Genomic DNA, 24,010 nt, shown 5'->3' with positions numbered 1-24,010 from the left:
GAACAGAGAGAGAGAGAGAGAAAGAGGGAGAGAGAGAGAATCCCAGGCAGGCTCTGTGCTGCCAGCGCAGAACCCAACGCGGGGCTCAAACTCACGAAACGGCGAGATCATGACCTGAGCGGAAACCAAGAGTTGGACACTTAACCAGCTGAGCAGGCGGCCTGGAAAATGGGTACTTTTATCTTTAAGTGTGCTTTGGGGATTTCAGTGTTCTCATTGTGAAGAAGGGGTGCTTCGAAGAGTGGCTTCCAGGCCTACCTCCCTCCCTCCCCAGGATAAGCCCCACCCGCTGCTCCATCGGGCATCCACGTGGGTACGGAGAGCCTTCCTGAAACAGCTCCATAGAGTCAACGTCGGTGACGCCACCCGGCTTCTCTTTCTTTCTTTCTTTCTTTCTTTCTTTCTTTTTGGGGGGAGGAGGAGGGGGGAGCTTCACTTTCTGAAGATTCACAGCAAAGGATTGAGCTTTGACACTGTGACTCTGGTAAGTAAGTCACACGCACCCATGCATGCTTAATAGTGACCTAGTCGGGTTGAATGATGAGCTGACACTGTTCTCAGGCAGGGACGATTCCAGATGTTTCACCCAAGGACACAATTCAAAATGGCGTGAAGGTCCCTTTCAGCTGGGCAGCCCTTCCCGGTTTGGTGCCCTTTTCTGGAAGATACTCACTGGTGGCCAGTTCCTGCTCTCCCAGGTTGGGGGGGGGGGGGGCGGGGGGGGGGATCCAAGCAGACCTTAAAAGGCTGTCACCAAGTGCCACGTGTGGATTAGCAGCTCCAAAGGACAACACGCCTCTCTAAGTCGTCCTGTAAAGTGACCTCGAAGTGTGACTTGTCACGCCGTCCCGGGCTCTCTCACCCTCCGAGGGGTGGAGGGCGGTTTTGCCTGCTGATGCACAGCAGGTTTGAGCTCATGGATAATCCAGAACATGTTCTGGACAATAACTCCGCTTCCAGCCAAGTCATGGTCCCTGCAGGGCCTGCCAGAGCAGAAGCTTGCTCGCCCTGGGGTGGGTAGGGGGAGCAGGCGATCGGGGCTATTTTTCGCCAGGAAGGAGGCCACCGTGTCCCTGGCATGTGACCTCGGTGATTCTGCTACTGATTGGGTGCACATAACCTTGAAAGGTTGAGGCCTTTCTGTAACTCCTCCGCTCGGCATATAAAGGGTAGGGACCCTGAGGCTTCGGGACCGGGCTGTGACCTCTGTAACCCTCAGAGCTGCAATATTTGCGCTCCTTTCCACCGGATCAAGACAGGCACAGATTCATCTCAAAGGTAAACGATGTTGAACTTGATTGTGCCGGAGGCTGGATGTTCATCTTGCACTTCTCTGGGGCAAGCGAAACGGATATACCCCTTGTGAAAACCTCTTTTTCAGCCCCTGCGATGTATCTTTCCCTCCTATCCTCCTACCTTACCTCTGCTGGGGAATGACTTAGACATCCTAATGGGGCTTTTCCATATCTAAGATATAGATTTAAATGATGCATTCAAAATGAGCTCAACCCGGGGCTCCTGGGTGGCTCGGTCGGTTAAGCGTCGGACTTCGGCTCAGGTCATGATCTCACACTCCGTGAGTTTGAGCCCCGCGTCGGGCTCTGTGCTGACAGCTCGGAGCCTGGAGCCTGCTTCGGATTCTGTGTCTCCCCCTCTCTCTGCCCTTCCCCTGCTCATGCTCTGTCTCTCTCTGTCTCAAAAATAAATAAAAACATTAAAAAAATGAGCTAAACTCTATGAGAAAGCCAGAAATCAGTACCAGTGTTGTGTTCACTTAACATGGCTCTGACAAGACGCAATACTAGAAAGAAAACAGTGCCTGTTGAGGAAGAGATGTGGAAACCTCCAGAACCAATATCCTCGAGGAATATTTAAACAGAGATGCTCAGCCACAGGGGGATTCTCAGAAGGCTGATGCTTAAAAGCACGGACTAAATCTGGGGCTTTGTAATTCTGAGGCAGAGCTTCTGAAACTTTAACATGCACGTGAATCATCTGGGGATTAGGTTAAAATGCAGGGTTTTTTTTAAAATTTTTTTTTAATGTTTATTTATTTTTGAGACAGAGAGAGACAGAGCATGAACGGGGGAGGGTCAGAGAGAGAGGGAGACACAGAATCCGAAGCAGGCTCCAGGCTCTGAGCTGTCAGCACAGAGCCTGACATGGGGCTCGAACTCACGGACCGTGAGATCGTGACCCGAGCCGAAGTCCGACACTTAACCAACTGAGCCACCCAGGCGCCCCTAAAATGCAGTTTTTGATTCAAACCTTGGCCTTGATGAATTCTGCATTTGCAGCAACTTCTAGGTGATGCCCGTGCTGCCGACTCATGGGACAATTGAGTTATCAGGGTTCGGTGGTGTTTCAGGGACAGTAAATGATTTTAAACAATCAATGGCTGAATCTTATCAAATCAGCAAAAAGTTGGGATACATTTAAACCAAAATTTTTTAATGTTTATTTTTGAGAGAGAGAGAGAGAGGATGAGCAGGGGAGGGGCAGAGAGAGAGGGAGACCCAGAATCCGAAGCAGGCTCCAGGCTCCGAGCTGTCATCGCAGAGCCCGATGCGGGACTTGAACTCATGGAACCGTGAGATCATGACCTGAGCTGAAATCGAAGAGTCGGACGCTTAACCGACTGAGCCACCCGGGGCGGGGCGGATGTTTGCCAGTTTTTACCCGTTCGCTCACTGAAGGACTGTTAAGTTGTTTCCACTTTGTGGCAGTTATGAAGGGAACTGTGCACAGGCGTATAGGCTGTTGCTAGAACATAAGCTCGCATTTCTCTAGGCTCAATACCCGGGAGTGGTGTTGCGGTCTTCGTTTCGCTTTGTAAGAAATAATTCTTGTAAGAATGATTCTTGTACCACGTGGCAGGGGCGTCTGAGCCTTCCAATCGCTTCACACCCATCCTGTCTCGCACTCCATGTTGTCAGTGAATCTTATTTGGGCCAGTCTTGGGTGGGGGGGGCAATGGTATCTCCGCCTGGTTTGAACTGGCATTTCCCCAGTGGCTAATGATGTTCAACGTCTTCCACTGGACTTACTCGATATATTTGCATCCTCTTTGATGAAGCGTCTGCTAAAGTGCGCTGCCCATCTGTTAATGGGTCGTTTGCTTTCATCGTGTTGAATTTTGAGAGTTCTTTATATATTCTGGATACAAACCCTTTGTCGTCTCTGTGATTTGTGCATATATATATATTTTTCAATTTGTACCTTGTGCTTCATTCCCTTAACTGCCTTTTGCTGGACAAAGTTTTTAAATTTTGATGAACCCCAGGGTGGCGATTTTTCCTTTCTGGATTAGGCTCCTTTTGGTATCACACTTAAAAACTCTGCCTAGCCCCCGGGGCTCCTGGGTGGCTCAGTCAGTTAAGCCTCTGACTTGGGCTCGGGTCATGATCTCTTGGTTTACGGGTTCCAGCCCCGTATCGGGCTCTGTGCTGACATCTCAGAGCCTGGAGCCTGTTTCCGATTCTGTGTCTCCTTCTCTCTCTGCCCCTCCCCCTTCACGCTCTGGCTCTCTCTCCTTCTAAAATAAATAAACATCAAAAAAAATTTTTTTTAAACTCTGCCTAAGCCCAAGCCCCAAAAACTTCTCTTATCTCTGCCCCTTCCCCTTCACGCCCTGGCTCTCTCTCCTTCAAAAATAAACATCAAAAAAAATTTTTTTTAAACTCTGCCTAACCCCAAGCCCCAAAAACTTCTCTTATGTTTTCTGCTAAAAGTTTTAGAGTTTTATATTTTATATCAGACCTATGATCCATTAAAAAAAATTTTTTTAATGTTTATTTATTTTTGAGACACACACACACACAGAACGCAAGCAGGGGAGAGGCGGGGGCGGGGGTGGGGGGGGGGACACAGAATCCAAAGAAGGCTCTGAGCTGTCAACATTTCGTTCATCAGCACTTTGCAGTTGTTAGCAAACGTACTTTGTACGTGTTTTGTTAGATGTGCCCCTAAGTATTTCATTTCGGGGAGTTACTGTGAATGGTGTTGTGTTTTGAGTTCCGGTGTCCAGCTGTCCGTTGCTGACGTGTATTAATTTTTATGCCGCCATCTCCTGTCTTGCACCCTTGCTAAGAATTAGTTCTAGGAATTTTTTTTTCCATGGTTTGTGTCATGTGCACCAGAAAAGAATCTGTGTTCTGCCACCCTGGGGTGGAGAGATCTATAAATTACACTTAGACCTAGCTGGCTGGTGATGCTGTTCGATTTTTCCAGATCTGTGCATGAATTTCTCTCCGCTAGTTCCCTGTTTCGGTCAGATTCGTGCGCGGGCAGCCCAGAGGCCAGCTTAGGCGTCTGTAAGTAACTTTGAAGTAACTTGTGAGTCCACCCACTTCCATGGTATCCCCGGTAATTTCCAGTTCCCTGGACTCCCCTTTTCAGTCCTTTGGCCCGAAACCTAAGCTTTAGTTACCTGGTCTGCTGAGTGCTTCTGGTGCTGCACTTCTATCTGGGGTCAAGTGCAGAGGGGGCCAAGAGAAGAGCTGCAGGGGTGGCTCCACCAAGAGTACCACAGCCCCTCCTGGCGGACCCAAGTTGTGCTGCCCTCCGGGTTTTGTCTTGATATTGCCAGTGGTCCATTCCACCGCCACACCTCCCACGCCTCGGAACCTCCTGGAGACCAAGAGACTAGAGAAAGGAAAAGCACGTAATTTCCCTCCTTCCCTGAGCATTACGAGTGTCCTTTCTCCCTAAAATCAGGGGATGGGGAGCTCTCTCTGGCTGTGTTCCTGCCTGGATCCCACAGTAAAAACTTGGTGCCATTCAACGGTAATAGGAATTCCGGTTTTCTCAGACCCACCTGCTACCGTTTCCTCTCTAGCGTCTTCCATCAGCTGCCCTGTGTCTTCGTCTACTGTCTCTGGAGCTGCATTCTCTGGAGAGACGGGGGAAGAGCGTTTCCTCCATTTATCTGGGGCCAGAACCCTCCGTTCCACTTCAAGCCATGACCTCCACGAAGCTTGTTGAAACGTGGTGGAAAATTGTCACAAAATGGCCGCTCTTATCAGGTGTCGGCAGCGTAAGAAGTAGCTTGGTGGCACGTATGGTCCGCCATGTGCAACAAGCTGCTCTCGCCAGGAGTCCTGAGAATGACCAGCATAAGCCAAAATTCTTAATAAAAAAAAAAAAAAAGAAGAAGAAGACTCACATTCCTCAATTTAGGTTTAATCCTCCCAGGAACCTGAGGCCTGGGATAGTAAACAGTTTGCAGGGTGTCAGGGCTCACAGGGAACAAGTGCACCTTTGTTCTGGGTGACTCTAACACCAGCTGGCCTTCCATGCAGCACAGAAGCCTCACCGACGTAGAAGTTCCGTACAATTCGTGGAACCGAGGTGCTGTGAAGGGGTTATGTGCCGTCATTCTCCTCGAGCACGAATTGATTTTGTGACCTAAAGTTCGCCATTGGCCCTGAAGTTACGGCTTTTCCGAGCTGGTGACGATCGGCTGGAAATAATGTGACCAATTCTCTCAGTGGGAGTGCACTGGCGATGGTATTCTTGGTGGAGGAGATGGAGAGAACAGAGCCATTTCTTTCTTTTATTTTTTTTTTAAGGTCATTCATGTCTGAGAGAGGGTAAACGGGGGAGGGGCAGAGAGAGAGAGGGAGAGAGAGAATCCCAAGCAGGCTCCGTACTATCAATGCCGAGCCCGACACGGGGTTCAATCCCACAAACTGAGAGATCATGACCTGAGCCGAAAGCAAGAGTCAGAGGCTTAACCCACTGAGCCCCTCACGCATCCTGAGCCGTTTCTTTATCAAGGACAATGCCCTCTGTTTCTAAAGGGTTTTCCAGCTATTCATATTTTCCTTGCCTCGTCCTCAAGGTACAGGAGCTGTATCCATTTTGGAAGCCAGGAAACGAAAACACACACACGCTCACAGGAACACGTGTTACCTGTGGAGCAAGGGGCTAACCCCCCAACACTATGTGCCACCAGAGTCTCCCGAGAGGTTAGAACCAGGGAACTTGGATGCATCTCGAGTCCAAAGGCAGAAGACATTTCTTCTCGGCTTCTACTGAGGCATCACCTATGTGAATAAAATACACCCGGTTCAAGTGTACGATTTGATAAGTTTTGGCAAACCATCTCTAGAAATAAGCTATAGAACATTTCCAGAACCCTAGAAAGTCCCTCATGCCCCTTTGCAGTAAGTCCCCTCCCCTCCCCCCCCCAGGCCACGCCCCTCTGTCTCAGTCGGCTCTGCTTCTGGGGGCTCTCATCACCGGCTTCCACAGGACCTCCTCCCCGCACCCTGGGTGCTCCCACCCACTCATCCTGCAGGCCCTTGAACCCCTCAGACCGGGTCAGGTGACTCTTCCTGTGCCCCACCCCACCCCCATTTCAGCTCCCGTCACAGCTCACCCCCTGTTACACCTGAAGTCCCCTGAGGGGACCCTGAATCATCCTAGTATCACCAGTCCCTGGGGTTGGGGGGTTAGGAGTCCCAGATGTCTTTAACTCCCTCTCTCCTCTCGTAGTTGTGTGTTTTCCTAAAAGTTGTCATTAATTTTGCCTCCTTGATGTTACACAACTGGTTAACGGCAGCCGCCACCATGCTGGTCATATCGGGGATGATGGCTGAAAGTTAGGAAGAGGATGAGGTAGCTCGTCCAACAGCAAGATGCATTTTTTCTTAGAGAGCCTGCTCCTTTGCACCATAGTGGCGTCGGCGTTTTCCAGCAAAACAGCTGGTTAGGTTGTAAAATAACACGGTGGAGACAGAAGTGGAGATAGACGCCAGCGTTCACCCCAGAAGGGACTCGGTTCTCCCTTGGGAACACACGATCAGATCTTCCTTCTTACAAATGTGGGCACCCCCCCGATGAGTGGGCGTGGTGAGGCTCATCTCCGGTGTATCAGAGGTGAAAGGACATAAGAATGACACCGGTCACAAGCTTTTACCAAATGCTCCTCTGAGCGTGACCCTAGATGGGACGTTGTCTAATCTAAAAACCTGAGAAGCTTCTGCCTTGTCATCTAAGTGTCCCTACATAGGAGCCCAACAGACCAGGAACAAAGCCAAATGAATCCTAGCCACGTACGTAGTCCAGAGGCCAAACATTCGATATTACGTACATATAAGGAAAAGTGACACTTAACTTAGGGTTTTCGAATATGCTCTATTCGCCATGGCTAATGACGTCCCTGTGCCCGGCAACAGCCTGAGAAAATCAGAGGGCCACCTAGAAGGATGCTGGACACACGTCTCTGTGAGGCATTTTCAGGAGCGTGATCTGATTGAACCTTCATAAAAATCCCATTTCACAGAAGACAACACGGAGGTGCAGGACGCATAAAGGAAACCCCGAAGCTCTGAGGGGACCGCTGCAGGGTGCCCGTCCTCCTCTCTCTTACCCTCCCGCCTGCTGGGTGGGGAGTCCGTGTCCCGGGAGTGAGCAGGGAACACCGTGCGTTAAGCGGGCAGAGCAGGTACACCCGCACACCCGCTACAGGCGAGAGGAGATTTCACGAATATCCGACGCCGGGAGCTGCGGGGACAGGAGGACAGAAGAGCAGCAGACCAGGACAGCCCTTTGCAGCCCAGGCACAGGGTGTGGCTCAGGGAGGGAGAGGCGGGAGGGGCACCCTGAGTCCCTCTGTAACAAAAGAAGAGAGCTAGAGCGCGCAGGGCGCGCTGAGGAGGGCTGGGGAGCGGAGGTGGGCGTTTGCAGACGGTTTGGGGGGCCAGCCCTGGAGCACAGCGCCGGCACACATCTGAAAGCGGGGTGCAGGGCATTACGTTTATGGCTGCAAACAGGCCCAGTGGGGCCCAGACCCTCTTTTTCCTGCGGCCAGCAGGGTCCAGGAAGAAGTGTTTTGATAAGAAATTCAAAAAAATTTTCAAAAGGGGGCGCCTGGGTGGCTCAGCGGGTTAAGCGTCCGACTCTGGGTTTCCGCCCAGGTCATGATCTCGTGGGTTGTGAGTTCGAGCCCTGCATCGGGCTCAGCGCTGACAGTGGGGAGCCTGCTGGGAATTCTCTCTCTCCCTCTCTTTCTGCCCCTCTCCCACTGGCTTTCTCTGTCTCTCTCAAATAAATAAAAAAACTTTTAAAAAACACGTTTTGAGGGGCGCCTGGGTGGCTCAGTCAGTTAAGCGTCCGACTTTGGCTCGGGTCACGATCTCACAGTGCATGGGTTTGAGCCCCGCGTCGGGCTCTGTGCTGACAGCTCAGAGCCTGGAGCCTGCTTCCGATTCTGTGCCTCCCTCTCTCTCTCTCTGCCCCTCCCCTGCTCACGCTCTGTCTGTCTCTCTCAAAAATAAATAATCACTGAAGAAAAAAAAAAGAGAGAAAGAAATGGAAGCCTGAGGCTGGATGCAGACTGTGCACACAGAAGGGACACTTCACAACTGCTCGCCAGGCCGCACTCGCTGTGTTTGGGTCTGGAGGCTGCCCAGACGCAGACAGGCAGAGAGACAGGGAAACCCAGAATGGAAGCAGGCTCCAGGCTCTGAGCTGTCAGCACAGAGCCCGACGCGGGGCTCAAACTCATGAACCTTGAGATCAGGACCTGAGCGGAAGTCAGACACTTCACCGCTAATCGACTGAACCACCGGGCGCCCCAAGAGCCTTCCCATTTTCTTAAACATTAAAAAAAGAAAAAACAACTTCAGAGTAAAAATGAACCCTCCAAATTCTGTGGGAAAAAAACTCTAATGAGCATTTACTCCCCCAAACTGACTCTCCCCTGCACGCCAGAAACTTCACATGAACTCACAATTCTCAGGATCAGCGGGTTCTTTCCTTTGCCCTCCCCGAGAAACATGTTCTGCAGCCACATTCGCTGGCCAGGTCCACCAGGGCCAGTGGGCAGGCAAAGTGACGTGACAGTGTCCCTCTTACTGTCCCTGCAGACTTCCCCTCGATGCCCAAAGCACTGCAGAGGAATCACTAAAGATAACTGGGTGGGGGGGTGGGGGATTTCGTCAATTCAACAAGTATTTATTGAGCACGGCTATGCGCTCAAGACATTGAGATAAAACAGGAAAGATCCGTTTCTGAAAAATTCTGCTCTGAGGCAGGGGGCTCACTGCAGTCAGTGAGCCCTCTGCTATATTTCCAGGAAAAGTACGAGATCACTGAGTACTTCCGGGGGTAAGAGAGTCACATTCCTCCTCCATGGCCAACAGCTAAGGGCAGTGGATGGAGCCTGGGCCCTGAGTAGGACACCTGCCCCACTCACCCTCTGAATGACTTTGACGAAGTCAGATGGCTACCTCTGAACCTCAGTTTTCTTACCTGCAAGATGGGAAAATAGTGCCTACTTTGCAAGATGGCTATGACTGTTATACTCCTTAGGCCTCTATGCCCAGCCCTCGTCACCTCGGCTTCCTTGGACCCAGCGCCGGACAGAGATGTGACCACAGCACGAGAGGACAGGATTCAAGATGGCAGTTCTCACCTTGGCTGCACCCTGGAATCACAGGGCGGGAGCTTGAAAAATCCCTGATGCCCAGGCCACACCACGGGCCGCTGAAATCGGACGCCCTGGGGATAAAGCCCTGGCGTCAGGTCTTTGTAAAGCTCCCCAAGAGATTCCAACGGGCAGCCAAGGTCAATAGCCGCTGATCCAGAAGGAGAGAGAAGTGGAATTCTTTCTTTTCTATAGAGAGTTGGAGGAGTTATTATTGCTGTTAATTATAGTATCATGCCCTGTGCAATCTAAGGTTGACGAACTATAAACGTTGTCTTTATTCAGAAATTTATACAGTGCTAAATAGTTTCACATCCACGATTACATTGTGATCTTCAGAGAAATATTTTATTTTTTAATGTTTATTTTTGAGAGAGAGAGAGAGAGAGCACACGAGCGGGAGAGGGGTAGAGAGAGAGAGAGAGACAATGAATTAGAGGCAGGCTCCACCCTGTCAGCGCAAAGCCCGATGTGGGGCTCGAACCCACAAACTGTGAGATCACGACCTGACCCGAAGTCGGACGCTCAGGCGCCCACTGATCTTCAGAGAAATTTTAAAGGTGAAGAGACTGAGGCCCAGAGAAATTTATTGACAAGCAGAAGGTGTGAACACAGGTCCACGGTCAATGTCTGGGTTCAGACCCTCTCTCCTTCCACCCCGCCCCACCACCCCAGTCCGTCTCCGCGAGAAAGCTGTGGTCCAGACCAGCAGGCTGAGATCCGGACCCTAGGTCCAGATGCCCGTCTCCCTCTTCCCCCGGGTTGGTAGCACCCAGGCATCTCAGATTCTGCCCGGCATGGCTCAAGGTCCCTCCCCGCGAGCACCCCTCCTCTGCTGCTTCCCATCTTTGCACAGGCGTCAGAGTCTCCACCGACAGCCTCTCACCCGCATTTGGCAGGTGGAGTTGGCCACCCCCCAAGATGCCTTGTGAACCCATCCATTTTCCATTAACCTGGCCTCCACCGCACGGTCATTGCGTCTCTCCGGGCATTTCCAGTAACCCGCTGCTCCTCACCCTGCACCCCTCTCCCCTCCGGTCCCTGCTTCTGACCTGTCCCCCGGACCCAGTGAGGTCTGGGAGTGGGTCAGAGTTTCTTCGTGTAAAACAGCGATCGTTCTTGAGTGTCTGACCTGGAGCGTTCCACACCCAAGTGCATGCACCCACACCCACACCCCCCCCACACACACACCTCAAAGCTGCCGGCTCCACGTGTATCAGACACTGGGACCGTCACATGTGACAAACCCCTTTAGTAAAGGGCTTGAAGACACGCAGAAGTATGCAGCCTGCCTTCTGTTAGATACAGTCATGGGGACACAGGCAAGTTCTGTAACTGGTCACACATCCCCCCTATAAAATGAGGAGGGTAACGCCCACTCACGGGGGGTGCTGCGGGCATCGATAACGAACTAGACTGTGCATCCAAGCCTGGCACGCGTCACCTGCTGATGCAGAGTTGAGGAGGCCCACTCTTCCGGAAGGAGGACGGAAGGGCAGAGGTCTCTGCCCGGCCTCGCTCCGCGGGGGGACTTCCGCATTCACACCACTGTATCCCAACGACAAGCCGTGTGGCCAACCTCACCCCCCACCCCCGTGAGGTTCTGCCGCTGGCCAGGACCCCCTCAGATAAGTGGCAGGGGCTGGATTCAAATAGTCTGTACCCCCCAGAGTCTGAGAGAGCGTGTTCCACGGGGGTTCGACTGATACTTTCCTTTTCAAGGGGATGAACAATCAGTACGTCCGCCGGGAAGTCTTCTGCGGAAACACCTGCCACGAGCTCAAGCGTTTCTGGGAACGGGAGATCGGCAAGCAGACCTACTACCGACAGTCGGAGGAATATCGCCTGGGAAAAAGCGCCCTGAGAAAGTACGTGGCTCGTTTGTCTTTTTTTTTTTTTTTTTTTTTTTACTATTCATTCGATTTTAAGAATAGGCATTCATTTATTTACTTTTGAGAGAGAAAAGAGCATGAGCACGGCAGGGGCAGAAAGAGGGGGAGACAGAGGAGGATCTGAAGCGGGCTCTGCGCCTTCAGCCCGGAGCCCGACGCGGGGCTCGAACTCACGGACCGTGAGATCATGACCCGAGCCAAAGGCAGACGATTAACCGTCTGAGCCACCCAGACGCCACTAAAAACAAAATAGACTTTATTCTTTAGGGCAGTTTTAGGTTCCCAGCAAAACTGAGCGGAAGATAGAATTCCCATATCCCCTGGCCTCCCAGGCACAACCTCTCCGCTGTCAGCATCCCCACCATGAATACACATGGGCGAAGCATTACTGCCCTTGTTTGTCTATTTTTTTTAAAGCAAAATTCATTTCCCCAGAAGAATGCCAGATGGGCATCTTAGAGAACATCATTATTTTAATTTTCCCGGCGTATGTTCCTGCCATCACCTATACTTACGGGCAGCAATTTTTTATGTTTGCTTTTCTTTTTTTTTTTTTAATGTTTATTTATTTTCGAGAGAGAGAGAGAGCACGAGAGTTGGGGAGGGGCAGAGAGAGGGAGACGAAGATCCGAAGCAGGGTCTGCACTGACAGCAGAGAGCCTGATGCGGGGCTCGAACCCACAAACCATGAGATCATGACCTGAGCCAAAGTCGGACGCCCAATCTACTGAGCCATCCAGGCGCCCTTGGGCAGTAGTTTTTAAAATTCTTCTACATTAACAAATGTACCCTTTGATCCGTATCTTTAGAAATGGAAATATCTCCCCTCTGGCACCATTTCTAGTGCATGAGGGTCACCCTAAATTTGGGGAGCAGGTCAGCAGATGAGCCCGTAAAGAGCAATCAAGCAAAGGAGACCGTGACCGATTCTCAGGGCTCATCTGGGTGAAGACATGGGACACCCTGCGAGGTTCTCTGAGGGGGGCTGATGGGCGGTCACCCCTCTGCCGGGCATCCCTCAGGCAGCCAAACCAGTCCACCCAGGGCAGAGCGGCAACTCCTTTCAGCAGACCCAGGGCCGCCATGGCCGTGGGGACCTCGGCGGCTCACCACCCGCACGCGCCACCTCCACTTCGGAGCCAGTGAGGGGACAGGCCCATCTGGGTCCTCCGTCCCCATGGAACAGCTCAGCTGCCGTATGTTTGCAGAGGGCACAGCTTGTGTATGGCCAGGGGGATCAGCCCGACGTCAGGGCCCGTGACTCCACGCTGCCAGTGCGTGCTTGCTGGGCCAACGACATGCACCAGTCTGCGCGACTTAGACTCGCTGTTGCCTTCCAAGCGCCCTCCTGAGTCCCAAGGGGAACCCAGCGTCTTGTACGAATGGAGAGCTGCTGGGCCTCATTCCTGGCCACGGGCAAGGGGAAGCGGGCTGTCCTCGCTGCTGGAGCGCCGTGTTAGGGTGTCTCCTCCGGGGATTGTCTGAGAAGCTGAGGTGGGCGGTCAGTCATTTCCGTGGTCCCTACCACCTTCCTTCCCCAGGCCAAGCCACTCAGCACGCCGTGCACGCGTGTGTCTCCCCCCCCCCCCCAACCCCGGGGAGCACGCAGAAGGCATCAGGTGCAGTGGAACTGCCTAAGGAAGATGCAGAAAGTGAGGTGCACACCGAGGGATGAGCAAACCGGCTCCAGTCTGTTAAAGCATGACAGGGGCACCTGGGTGGCTCAGTGGGTTAAGCGGCCGACTTCCGCTCAGGTCATGATCTCGCGGTCCGTGGGTTCGAGCCCCGTGTCGGGCTCTGTGCTGACCGCTCGGCGCCTAGAGCCTGCTCCGGATTCTGTGTCTCCCCCTCTCTCGGCCCCTCTCCCTGCTCACACTATTTCTCAAAAGAGGAATAAATGTCAAAAAATTAAAACATGACAATGTATATGCGCAGTGTCCGTCTATGCAACTTAACGGAAGACCGCAGGGGGACGCTTTCTGGCTGGTGGGACGGCGAGACTCGAATTTGTTCATCCTTCTCCTCCTCTTCCCATTTGAACCCGGTGGTCTCCTCCAGAGGGTCTCTGCTCTTACCGGGTAATCCGTCTTGTCCCGGCACAAAATGGAGGAGATGGCCCAGTTCATTAGGCCGTTCCGAGGCTGGACAGGATAATGTCAGTTCCTTCTCCCCCGCCCAACCCCCAGCCCCCCCCCCCGGCCCCCGCACGTGGCCACTTAGTCCAGGATTAAATACAGCAGAGACCAGATGCCAGAGGAACGGCCCCAGCCCCTGTGGTCTCTGGGTGAGCCCGCAGATCTCCCCGTGCCTTCATTTTCTCCTTATGACTTTTCCCACGGACACTAGGAGGAGAGGGCTGTTGGAGAGTCCCCGCCTTTCACCAGCGGGGAGCGGTCGGTTGGTAGTGTTGTTCAGAGTTCCACAGCCCTACTGAGGTCTTGCCTCTTGTTCTGAAATGTGGGTATTGAAATCCAGCTGTCGTTGCAGATCTGTTTATGTCTCCTAACAGCTCTGTCGCATTTCGTTTCGTGTATTTTGAAGCTCTGTTTTCACACAAATGTTTAAGATCGTTACATCCTCTTGATAAATTGACCCCCTTGTTGCCAAACGACCCTCTTTCTCTTTGGTGATGTTCTTGGCTGTGAAATCTACCTTGCCTGATATTACACTCCAGCTTTCTTTGATTAGGGTTAAGATAGAATATTTTCCCCTCCTTTTGATTTTAACCTATTGCCACCTTCATATCAAAGGTGACTTTCCTAAGCGCCTGGGTGGCTCAGTCAGTTCTTGATTTTGGCTCAGGTCATGAGCCCAGGGTTGTGGGATCGACCCCCAAGTAAGGCTCTGCACGGAACATGGAGCCTGCTTGGGATTCTCTCTCTCCCCCTCTCTCTCCCCCGCTCTCTGCCCCTCTCCCACTTGCTCGCACTCTCTCTCTCTCTCAAAATAAAATAAAATAATAAAATAAAACAAAAAGCGATTTTCCCGTAGGCGGCCTCTATTTCAATATCATTTTTTATTCAACTCAACATCTTTTCATTTTAATCAGCGGTTTACATCTTCAACGTTAATGCGCATGATTGGGTTTACATCTGCCAGCTTGCGATTTGTCTCCTGTTCGCTCATCTGTGCTGTTTTTCCTTTATCTCTTTTCTGCCTTCTTTTGGGTTCACTAAATGGCATTTTATGATTTCATTTTATCTCCTCTGTTGGCTTTTTAACGCCATCTGTTTGTGTTATTTTCAGGGTCGCTTTAGGGCCTCCATCACCGTGTGCCTTCGAGGGCCGCCTGGTCTCCCGGAGGGAGGGTGTGGGAGGCTTACGGTGGCCCAGCCCCCCGCTCCCCCTCCAACGGTGCAAAGTAAAGTTTCTCTTCCACACACGTCATAAACCCCACGTGACGTCATTGACAGTTTTGCTTTCAGACACTATCTTCTTTTTTTTTTTTCAATTTTTTTCTTTAATGTTTATTTTTGAGAGAGAGACAGAGACAGAGCGCGAGCAGGGGAGGGCCAGAGAGAGAGGGAGACACAGAATCCGAAACAGGCTCCAGGCTCTGAGCTGTCAGCACAGAGCCCGATGTGGGGCTCGAACTCATGAGCCGTGAGATCTTGGCCTGAGCCAAAGTCGGACGCTCAACCGACTGAGCCACCCAGGCGCCCTAAGGAGCTTTAAGTAGTGAGACAAAATTAGTGACATGCACCCACGCGATCGCCCTTCACTGAATTGCACAGATCCCGACTTCCATTTCGGGCCATGCTCCCTCTGCTTGACGGGTTTCCTTTAACATGTCATGTGGGGATAGGCTGCTGGTGCGAGTTCCTCCCGTTTTTGCATGGCTGAAGACAGCTTTACTTCACCTCTGTGTTTGAAAGAAAGCTCTGCCGAGTGAACAATTCTAGACTGAGAGGTTCCCCCCTCCACAACTCTAAAGATGTTGCAGCCCCAAAGGGAAAGTTTGAAGGGTCAAGATTAGAAGAGACTGAACAGAAGTGAGAGCTAAAGATATACCTACAAAATATAAAATATGCATATATTTAAATTTGCAAGTGCTCTGCATACCTTTTAAAACCTGAATGCACACACAGACACCTCCAGGGGGGCAAAAAAAAGGGGGGGGAAGGAAGCATCCCTGAGCCAACAGCCGTGGAAATGGCTGCTCCGTTTGCGTGTTTGGTGTCTATTTCCAGGCTCAGAGAAGGATGGAGGCAGAGACTGGAAGCAAAGCTGAGACTTCAGAACAGCCCAGATGAGACCAAAAAGCGGGCAAACGCTGGCCGGGAGCATCTCGCTTCGCTGACCCAAGAGGATTCAAAGCACTGAGGTCACTGCGCCGGGAGAAGTCCATGCAAATGCCCGAGTCCCTGAGCTATGCCACACAGATGTCACACTGCCCCCGACCCGTGACGGATCTACCCGCATGTCCTCCCGGGTGCCAACTGGGAATTATCAGCCAAGTCGGTCCCCTCCACGTGGGGGCCGGCATATTATCCCAAGTGTCCCTAAAGATGAGGTTATTTAATACCAGAGTTCCATGCAGCATGCTTCATTTCCGTATCGTTACCTTCCGATTTTGACGTCTACGTATTTTAAATTCTAAGCCCACGCGGGGTGCTGATCTTCCTGGTCACACTTTATAAACACCGCCCAGCAGTGCTGTTCCACATCTCTCCCAGAAACAGTTTCATGTGATCCTTTCCCTTGTTTTCTTTTTATGAGACACGTACCCATCTGCAAGAAAAGCAATATTGTGAATAGCCGTAAAGATAAGGTTTGCCCAGAGATTGATCTGAGGCTATTTCCCCCGCATGTGAATTTAATTGGCCTCCTGAACCGTTCGATCAGATCAGGATAACTGTAATAAAACTTGGTTGCCCGGCCACCACGGATGTGCACGCCCTGTGTTTCATTGCTTTATTTTATTTATTATCATCTTTTGATATTTCGTTGTTAAGTGATCTCTACACCCAACTCACAACCCCAAGATCAAGAGTCACGCACTCTTCCAACTGAGCCAGCCGGACGCCCCTCATGGCTTTGTTTTACGTCCCACACGCTGGCACTGGTTAGCTCTCTGGCTGAGGTATATCTGGCCAAAATGTGTTTGCTGTATACATTCCGGACTTTGAAATGGCACAGTCACTCCCCGGCAGAATCTCAGGTCTCCGGTATAGCGTTGCTGCTTCCAGAAGCACAGACTGAAACTGGGCCTTGGCAAGAGTTTCCGGCCAGGGCAAGGGCTCCGAGAGACCATGTTGTAACGTATCTGAAAGCTGGAGGCACAGTGTTACCATGCCACACTGAGGGCAAGGTAGGGACAATTCTGAACAGAGCAGATATGGTGCTTCTGTCCTCTAAGGGCCTTCATGTGCCAGAGAGTGCTTCCATCCACACCCCCAGGGAGCCCAGAAGGCTCATCCTGGCAATGGGAGCCACCTGAAGTTAAGAGGTGCTGGGAGAGGGGCGCCTCGGTTAAGCTTCCGACTTCAACTCAGGTCACGATCTCGCGGTCCGTGAGTTCGAGCCCCGCATCGGGCTCTGGGCTGACGGCTCGGAGCCTGGAGCCTGCTTCGGGTTCTGTGTCTCCCTCTCTCTCTGCCCCTCCCCCGTTCATGCTCTGTCTCTCTCTGTCTCAAAAATAAATAAACGTTAAAAAAATTTTTTTTTTTAAAAAGAGTGCTGGAAGAACATTTGCCCAGGTCCCTTACCCACATGATCCAGAAAACAGGGCTCAGAGCCCTTCCTCCCTCTACAGTATCTCATTCAACATGGGATTCAATTCAACGAATAAACTACGAATTCCAGCTGGGTTCATGTGAGAACACGGTGATGAAAGAGGAATTTTCACGGGGTAGGAGGAAAACAGGAATTACACAGAGGGAAAAAGAGAAGTCAGGGCTCGAAGGCGAGAGGCTCTGGGAGCAAAGCCTTGTTTTCATGAACTGCGGTGGGGCTAAATGCAGGGGAGTGAGGCAGGAAATACAGGTGAAGGTTCTTTCCATGACTCCTCTCCCACGCGTCAGGCACTGTGCTGGACAACCAGAACACCGCAGAGAAACCCAGAAGCGCTGGCCCCGGAGGCTACAGGCTGAGCAAGATGGCAGAAAAGTCAAGGCCATGGAGTGCAGGGGACTTTCACACTGAGAGCCACAGCAGGCAAAGGTGCCCACTCTCTAGGCAACCCGTTCTTCTGGTGTAGGGAGGACGTCTTTTATTTCTTTTTTTAAAGTGTATTTATTTATTTTGAAAGAGAGAGAGAGCAAGTGGGGGAGAGGCAGAATCTCAAGCAGGCTCCACACTGTCAGTGCAGAGCCCGACACGGGGCTTGAACTCACGAACTGCGAGATTGAGCCCTGAGCCAAAATCGAGAGTTGGCCACTTAATGGACTAAGCCACGCAGGTGCCCCAAGGGGAGGCTTCTTAAGAACAGGCTAGTTAAGGGGCATCTGGGTGGCTCAGTCCGTTAAGCGCACAACTTCGACTCAGGTCATGATCTCGCGGTTCGTGAGTTCGAGCCCCGCGTCAGGCTCTGGGCTGACAGCTCGGAGCCTGGAGCCCGTTTCAAATTCTGTGTCTCCCCCCGCCCCTCCCCTGCTCAAACTCTATGTCTCTCTCAAAAAAATAAACGTTAAAAAAATGTTAAAAAAAAAAAAAAAAGCTAGTTAAGTAAACACGACCCGGGTGAAGGTGAGGTTCGGGCTGGTGGGTCCTGACAGCAGAGCTAGGCTAGGAGTGAGGAGAAAGGGTAGCGGGAGCTGAGTTCGCAGAAGTCAGCACCCGGCCTTGCTGGCTGGGAAACCTGGAGCTTTTCCCGAGGGTGTCGGCAGGCGAGTGCCACAACACCTTGGTTTTGGAGGGTGTCCCCGCACCGGAAGGTGGGGAGACAGGGAGGGGAAGCCACCAGGAACTTCTGCAGATACTTCTGCAGATACCTTCTGAGAAGCGAGAAGGTCTACACCAAGGCCTCCGTGCCCTGGCCGTGGGGGGCTGGGAAAGAAAGGGGGAGAGAAGCAGGAATGCCATCTTGTCACGGTGCCGGAGGCGAGTCCACCATCTCAGGGCCAGCGTCGTTTCCTGCCTTGCGGACCGCCACCTTGTCACTGTGTCCTCACATGGGCAGGGGATGAAGGGGAAAGTTCTCTGGGGCCTTTTTAATGAGGACAGCAATCCCATCACCGGGGCCTCACCCTCCTGACCTCACCCAAATCTAATCACCTCCCAAAGGCCCCATCTCCCAATATCAGCACATGAGGGGTTAGGGCTTCAACACATGAATTTGGGGGTGGGGGTGGGGAGAGGAGAGGCCACAGATCCATGGCAGAACGGGATGCTTTAAATCAGAGTATCAAGTCCTGGACACATCCCATTTATAAAACTGACCAGGATCAACACAGCAAAAGCTTTGAGAGCTCCGCTTTGGTGTGGAATCCTGCCCGGGTTTCAGATCGGCCTGTGGGTAACACACAAGCAGCAGCCCAAAAGAGCATAGCAAAGGCTTTGAAAAGTAATTGACATTCAAAACATAGCCCACAAAAGGGGGCCAGGACATGCGTTCCTAATATCAACAGACGGACTGCCTGCTAAAATAGATACGTAAAAAGGGGAGAGTCTCATAACCTTGTCCTCCAAATGCCCAGGATACCATCCAAAATCACTCATAACAAGAGCCAAGGAAATCTCATACTCGAATGAGAAAGGATAATCCGCAAATACCAGTACGGAGACAACACAGATGTCGGAATTATCTGACGAGGATTGTGAAGCAGTTATATAAATGCTCCAACAAGCAATTACAAGCTCTCTTTAAGCAAATGGGAAAAGTAAAAACATCTCAGCAAAGACATGAAAAAGACAAAGAAGAACCAACTGGAAATTTTAGAAGTCAAAGATACAATAACTAAAGTCAGCAAATGACAAAAATAACACTGGCCGAGCGTAAAAGCAGGGTGGAAAATACAGAGGAAAGGATCAGCGAGCGTGCAGATAGCTAATAAAATTATCTAATTTGAACAAGAAGAAAATCATTTTCTTTTTTTCTTCTTTTTAAGTGATCTCTATGCCCGACATGGGGCTCGAACTCACCGCTCTGACATCAAGAGTTGCATGCCCTACCAACTGACTGAGCCAGCGAGGTGCCCCAATAATTTTCATTCTTTTTTTAAATTTATTTAATGTTTATTTATTTTTGAGACAAGGAAAGAGAGTGAATGGGGGAAGGGCAGAGAGAGAGAGAGAGAGAGAGAGAGAGAGGGATAGAGGATCCAAAGCAGGCTCATGGTGACAGCAGAAAGCCCAATGCAGCGCTCAAACTCACGAACCGTGAGATCATGACCTGAGCCAAAGTCAGACACTAACCGACTGAGCCACTCAGGTGCCCCCCCTCCAATAATTTTCTTTTTAAAAAAAGGAACATAGTCTTAGGACCTGTGGGACAATAACAAAAGATCTAAACTTTATGTCACTGGAGTTCCAAAAGGAGAGGATGTCTGCCTTCACCACTTCTATTCAACATAGTGCCACATCTAGCCAGAGCAATTAAGCAAGAAAAAGAAATAAAAGACTTAATCTCTGTTCACAGATGACATGACCTCATATATAGATAACCTTAAAGATTCCACAAACGCTTAAAGATTCCACAAACACACAAAAGAAACTGTTAGAACTACTAATAAAGGAAATCAGAAAAGTTGCAGGATACAAAATCAACATGCAGGGGCACCTGGGTGGGTCAGTCAGTTAAGCATCCGACTCTTGATTTTGGCTCAGGTCATGATCTCACGGTTCTGCCAGCACAGAGCCTGCTTGGGATTCTCTCTCTCTCTCTCTCTCTCTCTCTCTCTCTCAAAATAAATAAATAAACATTAACAAAATCAACAAGCAAAAATCAGTTGCATTTCTAGTACACCAACAATGAGCTGTCTGAAAAAGATTATGAAAACAATTCCATTTGCAATGGCATCAAAAAGAATAAAATAATTAAAAACTAACTTAACCACAGAGGCAAAAGACTGAAAACTACAAAATACTGCTGGAAGAAAGTAAAGAAGACACAAATTAATGGAGAGACATTCTGTGTTCATGGGCTGGAAGACTTGGTATTGTTAAGATGTTAGTACCACCCAAACCAAACTACAGATTCCGTGCAATCCTTTAAAAAATCCCAATGGTATTTTTTTATAGAAATAGAAAAATCCATCCTAAAATTCATATGGCATCTCAAAGAATTTCAAATAACCAAAACAATCTTGAAAAAGAAGAATAAAGTTGGAAGACTCACACTTCCTGATTTCAAAACTTTTTACAAAGCAAAAATAATCAAAAAAGTGTGATGCTGGCATAAAGACAGACATATAGGCCAAAGGAATAGGATAGAGAGCCCAGAAATAAGCTCCCACAGATGTAGTCAAATGATTTTTGACAAGAGTGCCAAGACCATTCAATGGGGAAAAGGACAGTCTTTTCAACAAATGATGCTGGGAGACCTGGATCTCCTCACACAAAAGAATGAAGTTGGACCCTTACCTCACACCACATACAAAAATTAACTTGAGGTGCCTGGGTGGCTCAGTTGGCTAAGCGTCCAACTCTTGGTTTCAGCTCAGGTCATGATCTCACGGTTTGAAAGTTTGTGCCCCACATCGGGCTCTGCACTGACAGTGCAGAGCCTGCTTGGGATTCTCTCTCCCCCGACCTCTGTCCTGTGCTCACTCTCTCTCTCTCTCTCTCTCTCAAAATAAATAAACTTAAAAAAAATTAACTCAAAATGGATCAAAGGCCTAAACGTAAGGGCTAAACCTGTAAAACTCTTAGAGGAAACATAGGGGGGAAGCTTTATGACATTGGATTTGGCAATGATTTCTTAGATATTACTGTAAAAGCACAGACAACAGAAGACAACAAATTTGCCCTACAACAAATTTTAAAACTTTTTTTACATCCAAGGACACAATCAACAGAGTGAAAGGCACCCCATGAAATGGGAGAAAACATTTGCAAATCATACATGTGATAAAGGGTTAGTATCCAGAATATACAAACAACTCCTATAATTCAACAGCAAAAAATAAACAACCCAGTTCAAAACTGGGCAATGGATGAGAATAGGCATATTCAAGTGGAAATTCAATAGCAGTCTCCAAAGAAGATACACAAATGGTCAATAAGTACATGTAAAAATGTTCAACGTCACTAATCAATAGGGAAGTGCAAAATAAAACCGCAAATGAGATACCACTTCACACTCATAGGATGGCCACTATACCCCAAAAAGAAAAAAAAACAAAACAAAACAGGAAATAAGATGTGTCCGTGCGGATGTGGGAATTGAAACACTTGTGCACTGTTAGAGGGGATGTAAAAGGGGGTATGATGTTGCTATGGAAAACAGTATGGTGGTTCTTCAAAAGAATTAAATATAGAATTGCCATAGGATCCAGCAATCCCACCTCTGCATATATGCCCAAAAGAATCGAAAACAGGATCTTGAAGAGATCTTTGTATACCCACATTCCTAGCAGCGTTATTCCCAAGAGCCAAAAGGTGGAGTCAACTCAAGTGTCCATCAACGAATGAATGAATTAAGCGAAACGTGGCGCATCCATACAATGGAATATTGTCCAGCCTTAAAAAGGAAGGAGTATCAGACACCTGCTACAGCATGAATAAACCTATAGGACATTATGCTGAGTAAAATGAGCAAATCACAAAGGGACAAGTACTGGATGATTTCTATCAGGCCCGCATGCAATGGAGAAGGAGCAGTTTCTGAAATAAAAAGTGGGAAGTGTACTGAGTATAAAATAATGACAATCCCCACAGATCCAAGGGGACTGCGACCAAATGGCAAGCACCCACGGGACCTCAACAGACCTCCCTACTGGGGCCCAGTCTCACTCCCACCCTCATCGTCCTGAGCAGACTCTGCCCAGGACTAAACTCATGGGCTGTGTGGCCCCCACAGCAGCCATGTTTGAACCACCCAGCTCGGACCTGACTTGGGTTCAGAACAGAGCATAGGACAGACTCAGCAGACATTTCCCCAGACGGTGGAATGCGACCAAGAAAGAATCTATTCTCTTCCGGGCACCTGACCCTGTTGGTTCATGGAAATCTAACAGCTCTAGGGACCACCGCTGTGAGTGGAAAACTGGAAAGCAGAGAAGTCTAATTGCTAGGAAACAGGAGGGAAGGAGATGCCTGGAGAAAAGGCACAGGAAGGGGAAACAGTACCTTCCAGGCTTCTGGGCAGCTTTCCACTCCGGTGCTTTCCAGGAGTCTGGCTGCTTTCTGGCCTCGGGTTCCATGAGGTACTGCTGAGTTCATGGGATGAATTCCTTTCTTGTAAGCTACCTGAAGTTGATTTCTCTTACAAAATCACAAATAATATAGATTAATGGGGATTTCAGGGTGTTGATCAGGAAGGAAGGCTGTTCTTTGTTGTTGTTGTTTTTTAATGTTTATTTACTTTTGAGAGAGAAAGAGAGAGAGCAAGTGGGGAGGAATGGGGAGGCGGGGGACACAGAATCCAAAGCAGGCTCCAGGCTTTGAGCTGTCAGCACAGAGCCTGATGATGCAGGGCTTGAACTCACAAGTGGTGAGATCATGACCTGAGCTGAAGTTGACACGCAACCAACTGAGCCACCCGGGCGCCCCTGCAATGGTCAAGGCTTTAGGTTCTTTAGAAGCAGGGCCTCCCACATCCCCTGTGACATCAGCCGGAACACGAGGCCCCAGGCTTGGGACAATGGTCTAGGACACCAAGTTACAGCTTAAGGGGAAAACATCGGTCTGAGACATCTGGTACGAGGGGATATTCCTGGGAGGAGACCACCCAGAGTCTGCTCATCCTGAGGACTAAATTCTGTAGACATACTCCTCCTAGTTCCATCTCAAGGGAACCAAATAAGCTGGGCTCTCCAGAGCAATCCCAACTTCAAATGTGCTACCGATATCCAACCCTGTGTCAACATTTTTGGTGAAGAAATATGGTCACCATAAATCTATCCCAAGAGGCTTCCAAAGGTTTTTCAAAGACATCTCTCTCGGGGTGCCTGGGTGGCTCAGTCGGTTAAGCATCCAACTTCAGTTCAGGTCACAATCTCGAGGTTTGTGAGTTCGAGCCCTGTGTTGGGCTCTGTGCTGACAGCTCAGAGCCTGGAGCCTGTTTCAGATTCTGTGTCTCCCCCTCTCTGCCCCTCCCCCTCTCTCAAAAATAAATATTAAAAAAAAAAATTTTTTTTTTTTTAAAAAGACATCTCTCTCAAGTACATAGTACTGCTTACCCCCCAGAGAAAGGACCTGGTGATCAGAAGATTCTGGATGGCAGGTATTTCACAAGGACCAGGGAGCTAGTGCTGCTGTTAGTTTTGAAGCCAGAAAGCACCTTCTGTATTGGGCTAACTTTTTATATAATATAAGTATACAGGAAGAGAATGTACCTTGCATATTGTACATTAAGCTAGGCAAACCGACAGTGACAGTGAGAGGGTAAACAACTGAACAGATCGCGAAGCTTCCATGAATGATAATGTTCAGAGTTACCAAAGGCCTTCCAGTGAGCGCACTTGAAGGTTGCCCCTACATTAGGCTTTTAAAATCAAAGCATTTTTTTCTTCTAAGAAGGTTTTTCCAGAAAGCTTCTCCACCCCCCACCCCCAACTTCCACCAACCCCCAATCTCATTCTCT

General features: G+C 49.9%; 1 protein-coding gene across 3 annotated transcripts; it reads left to right on the top strand.

The window, feature by feature from the left end:
* Positions 1-1,109: 1,109 nt before the first annotated feature.
* Positions 1,110-16,240, top strand: FAM240A (family with sequence similarity 240 member A). Of its 3 annotated transcripts, none has more exons than XM_053219531.1 (3): positions 1,110-1,278; positions 11,156-11,301; positions 15,516-16,240. In XM_053219531.1, exons 2-3 carry the CDS (start codon positions 11,159-11,161, stop codon positions 15,646-15,648), a joined length of 276 nt encoding a protein of 91 aa, XP_053075506.1. In that variant the 5' UTR covers positions 1,110-1,278; positions 11,156-11,158; the 3' UTR covers positions 15,649-16,240. The 3 variants fall into 3 exon arrangements, with proteins under 3 accessions (XP_053075506.1, XP_053075505.1, XP_014921010.1); XM_053219530.1 differs by lacking the exon at positions 1,110-1,278 and adding an exon at positions 14,572-14,686 and having other exon boundaries at positions 10,749-11,301; positions 15,516-15,655; XM_015065524.3 differs by lacking the exon at positions 1,110-1,278 and having other exon boundaries at positions 11,119-11,301.
* The last annotated feature ends 7,770 nt before the right edge of the window (positions 16,241-24,010 follow it).

The sequence above is a fragment of the Acinonyx jubatus genome, chromosome A2 (genome assembly GCF_027475565.1).
Source record: "Acinonyx jubatus isolate Ajub_Pintada_27869175 chromosome A2, VMU_Ajub_asm_v1.0, whole genome shotgun sequence".
In the NCBI taxonomy this organism is placed as follows: Eukaryota; Metazoa; Chordata; class Mammalia; order Carnivora; family Felidae; genus Acinonyx; species Acinonyx jubatus.
This window is presented reverse-complemented; position numbering and strand designations above follow the sequence as displayed.

What these genes read in the sequence shown, in the direction of transcription:
- FAM240A (XM_053219530.1), top strand. Translation starts at nt 11,159, where the DNA reads ATGAACAATCAGTACGTCCGCCGGGAAGTCTTCTGCGGAAACACCTGC. An exon ending in GGAAAAAGCGCCCTGAGAAA is followed by an intron (nt 11,302 to 14,571) that starts GTACGTGGCTCG and finishes TGTTATTTTCAG; the next exon opens with GGTCGCTTTAGGGCCTCCAT. An exon ending in TCCCCCTCCAACGGTGCAAA is followed by an intron (nt 14,687 to 15,515) that starts GTAAAGTTTCTC and finishes GTCTATTTCCAG; the next exon opens with GCTCAGAGAAGGATGGAGGC.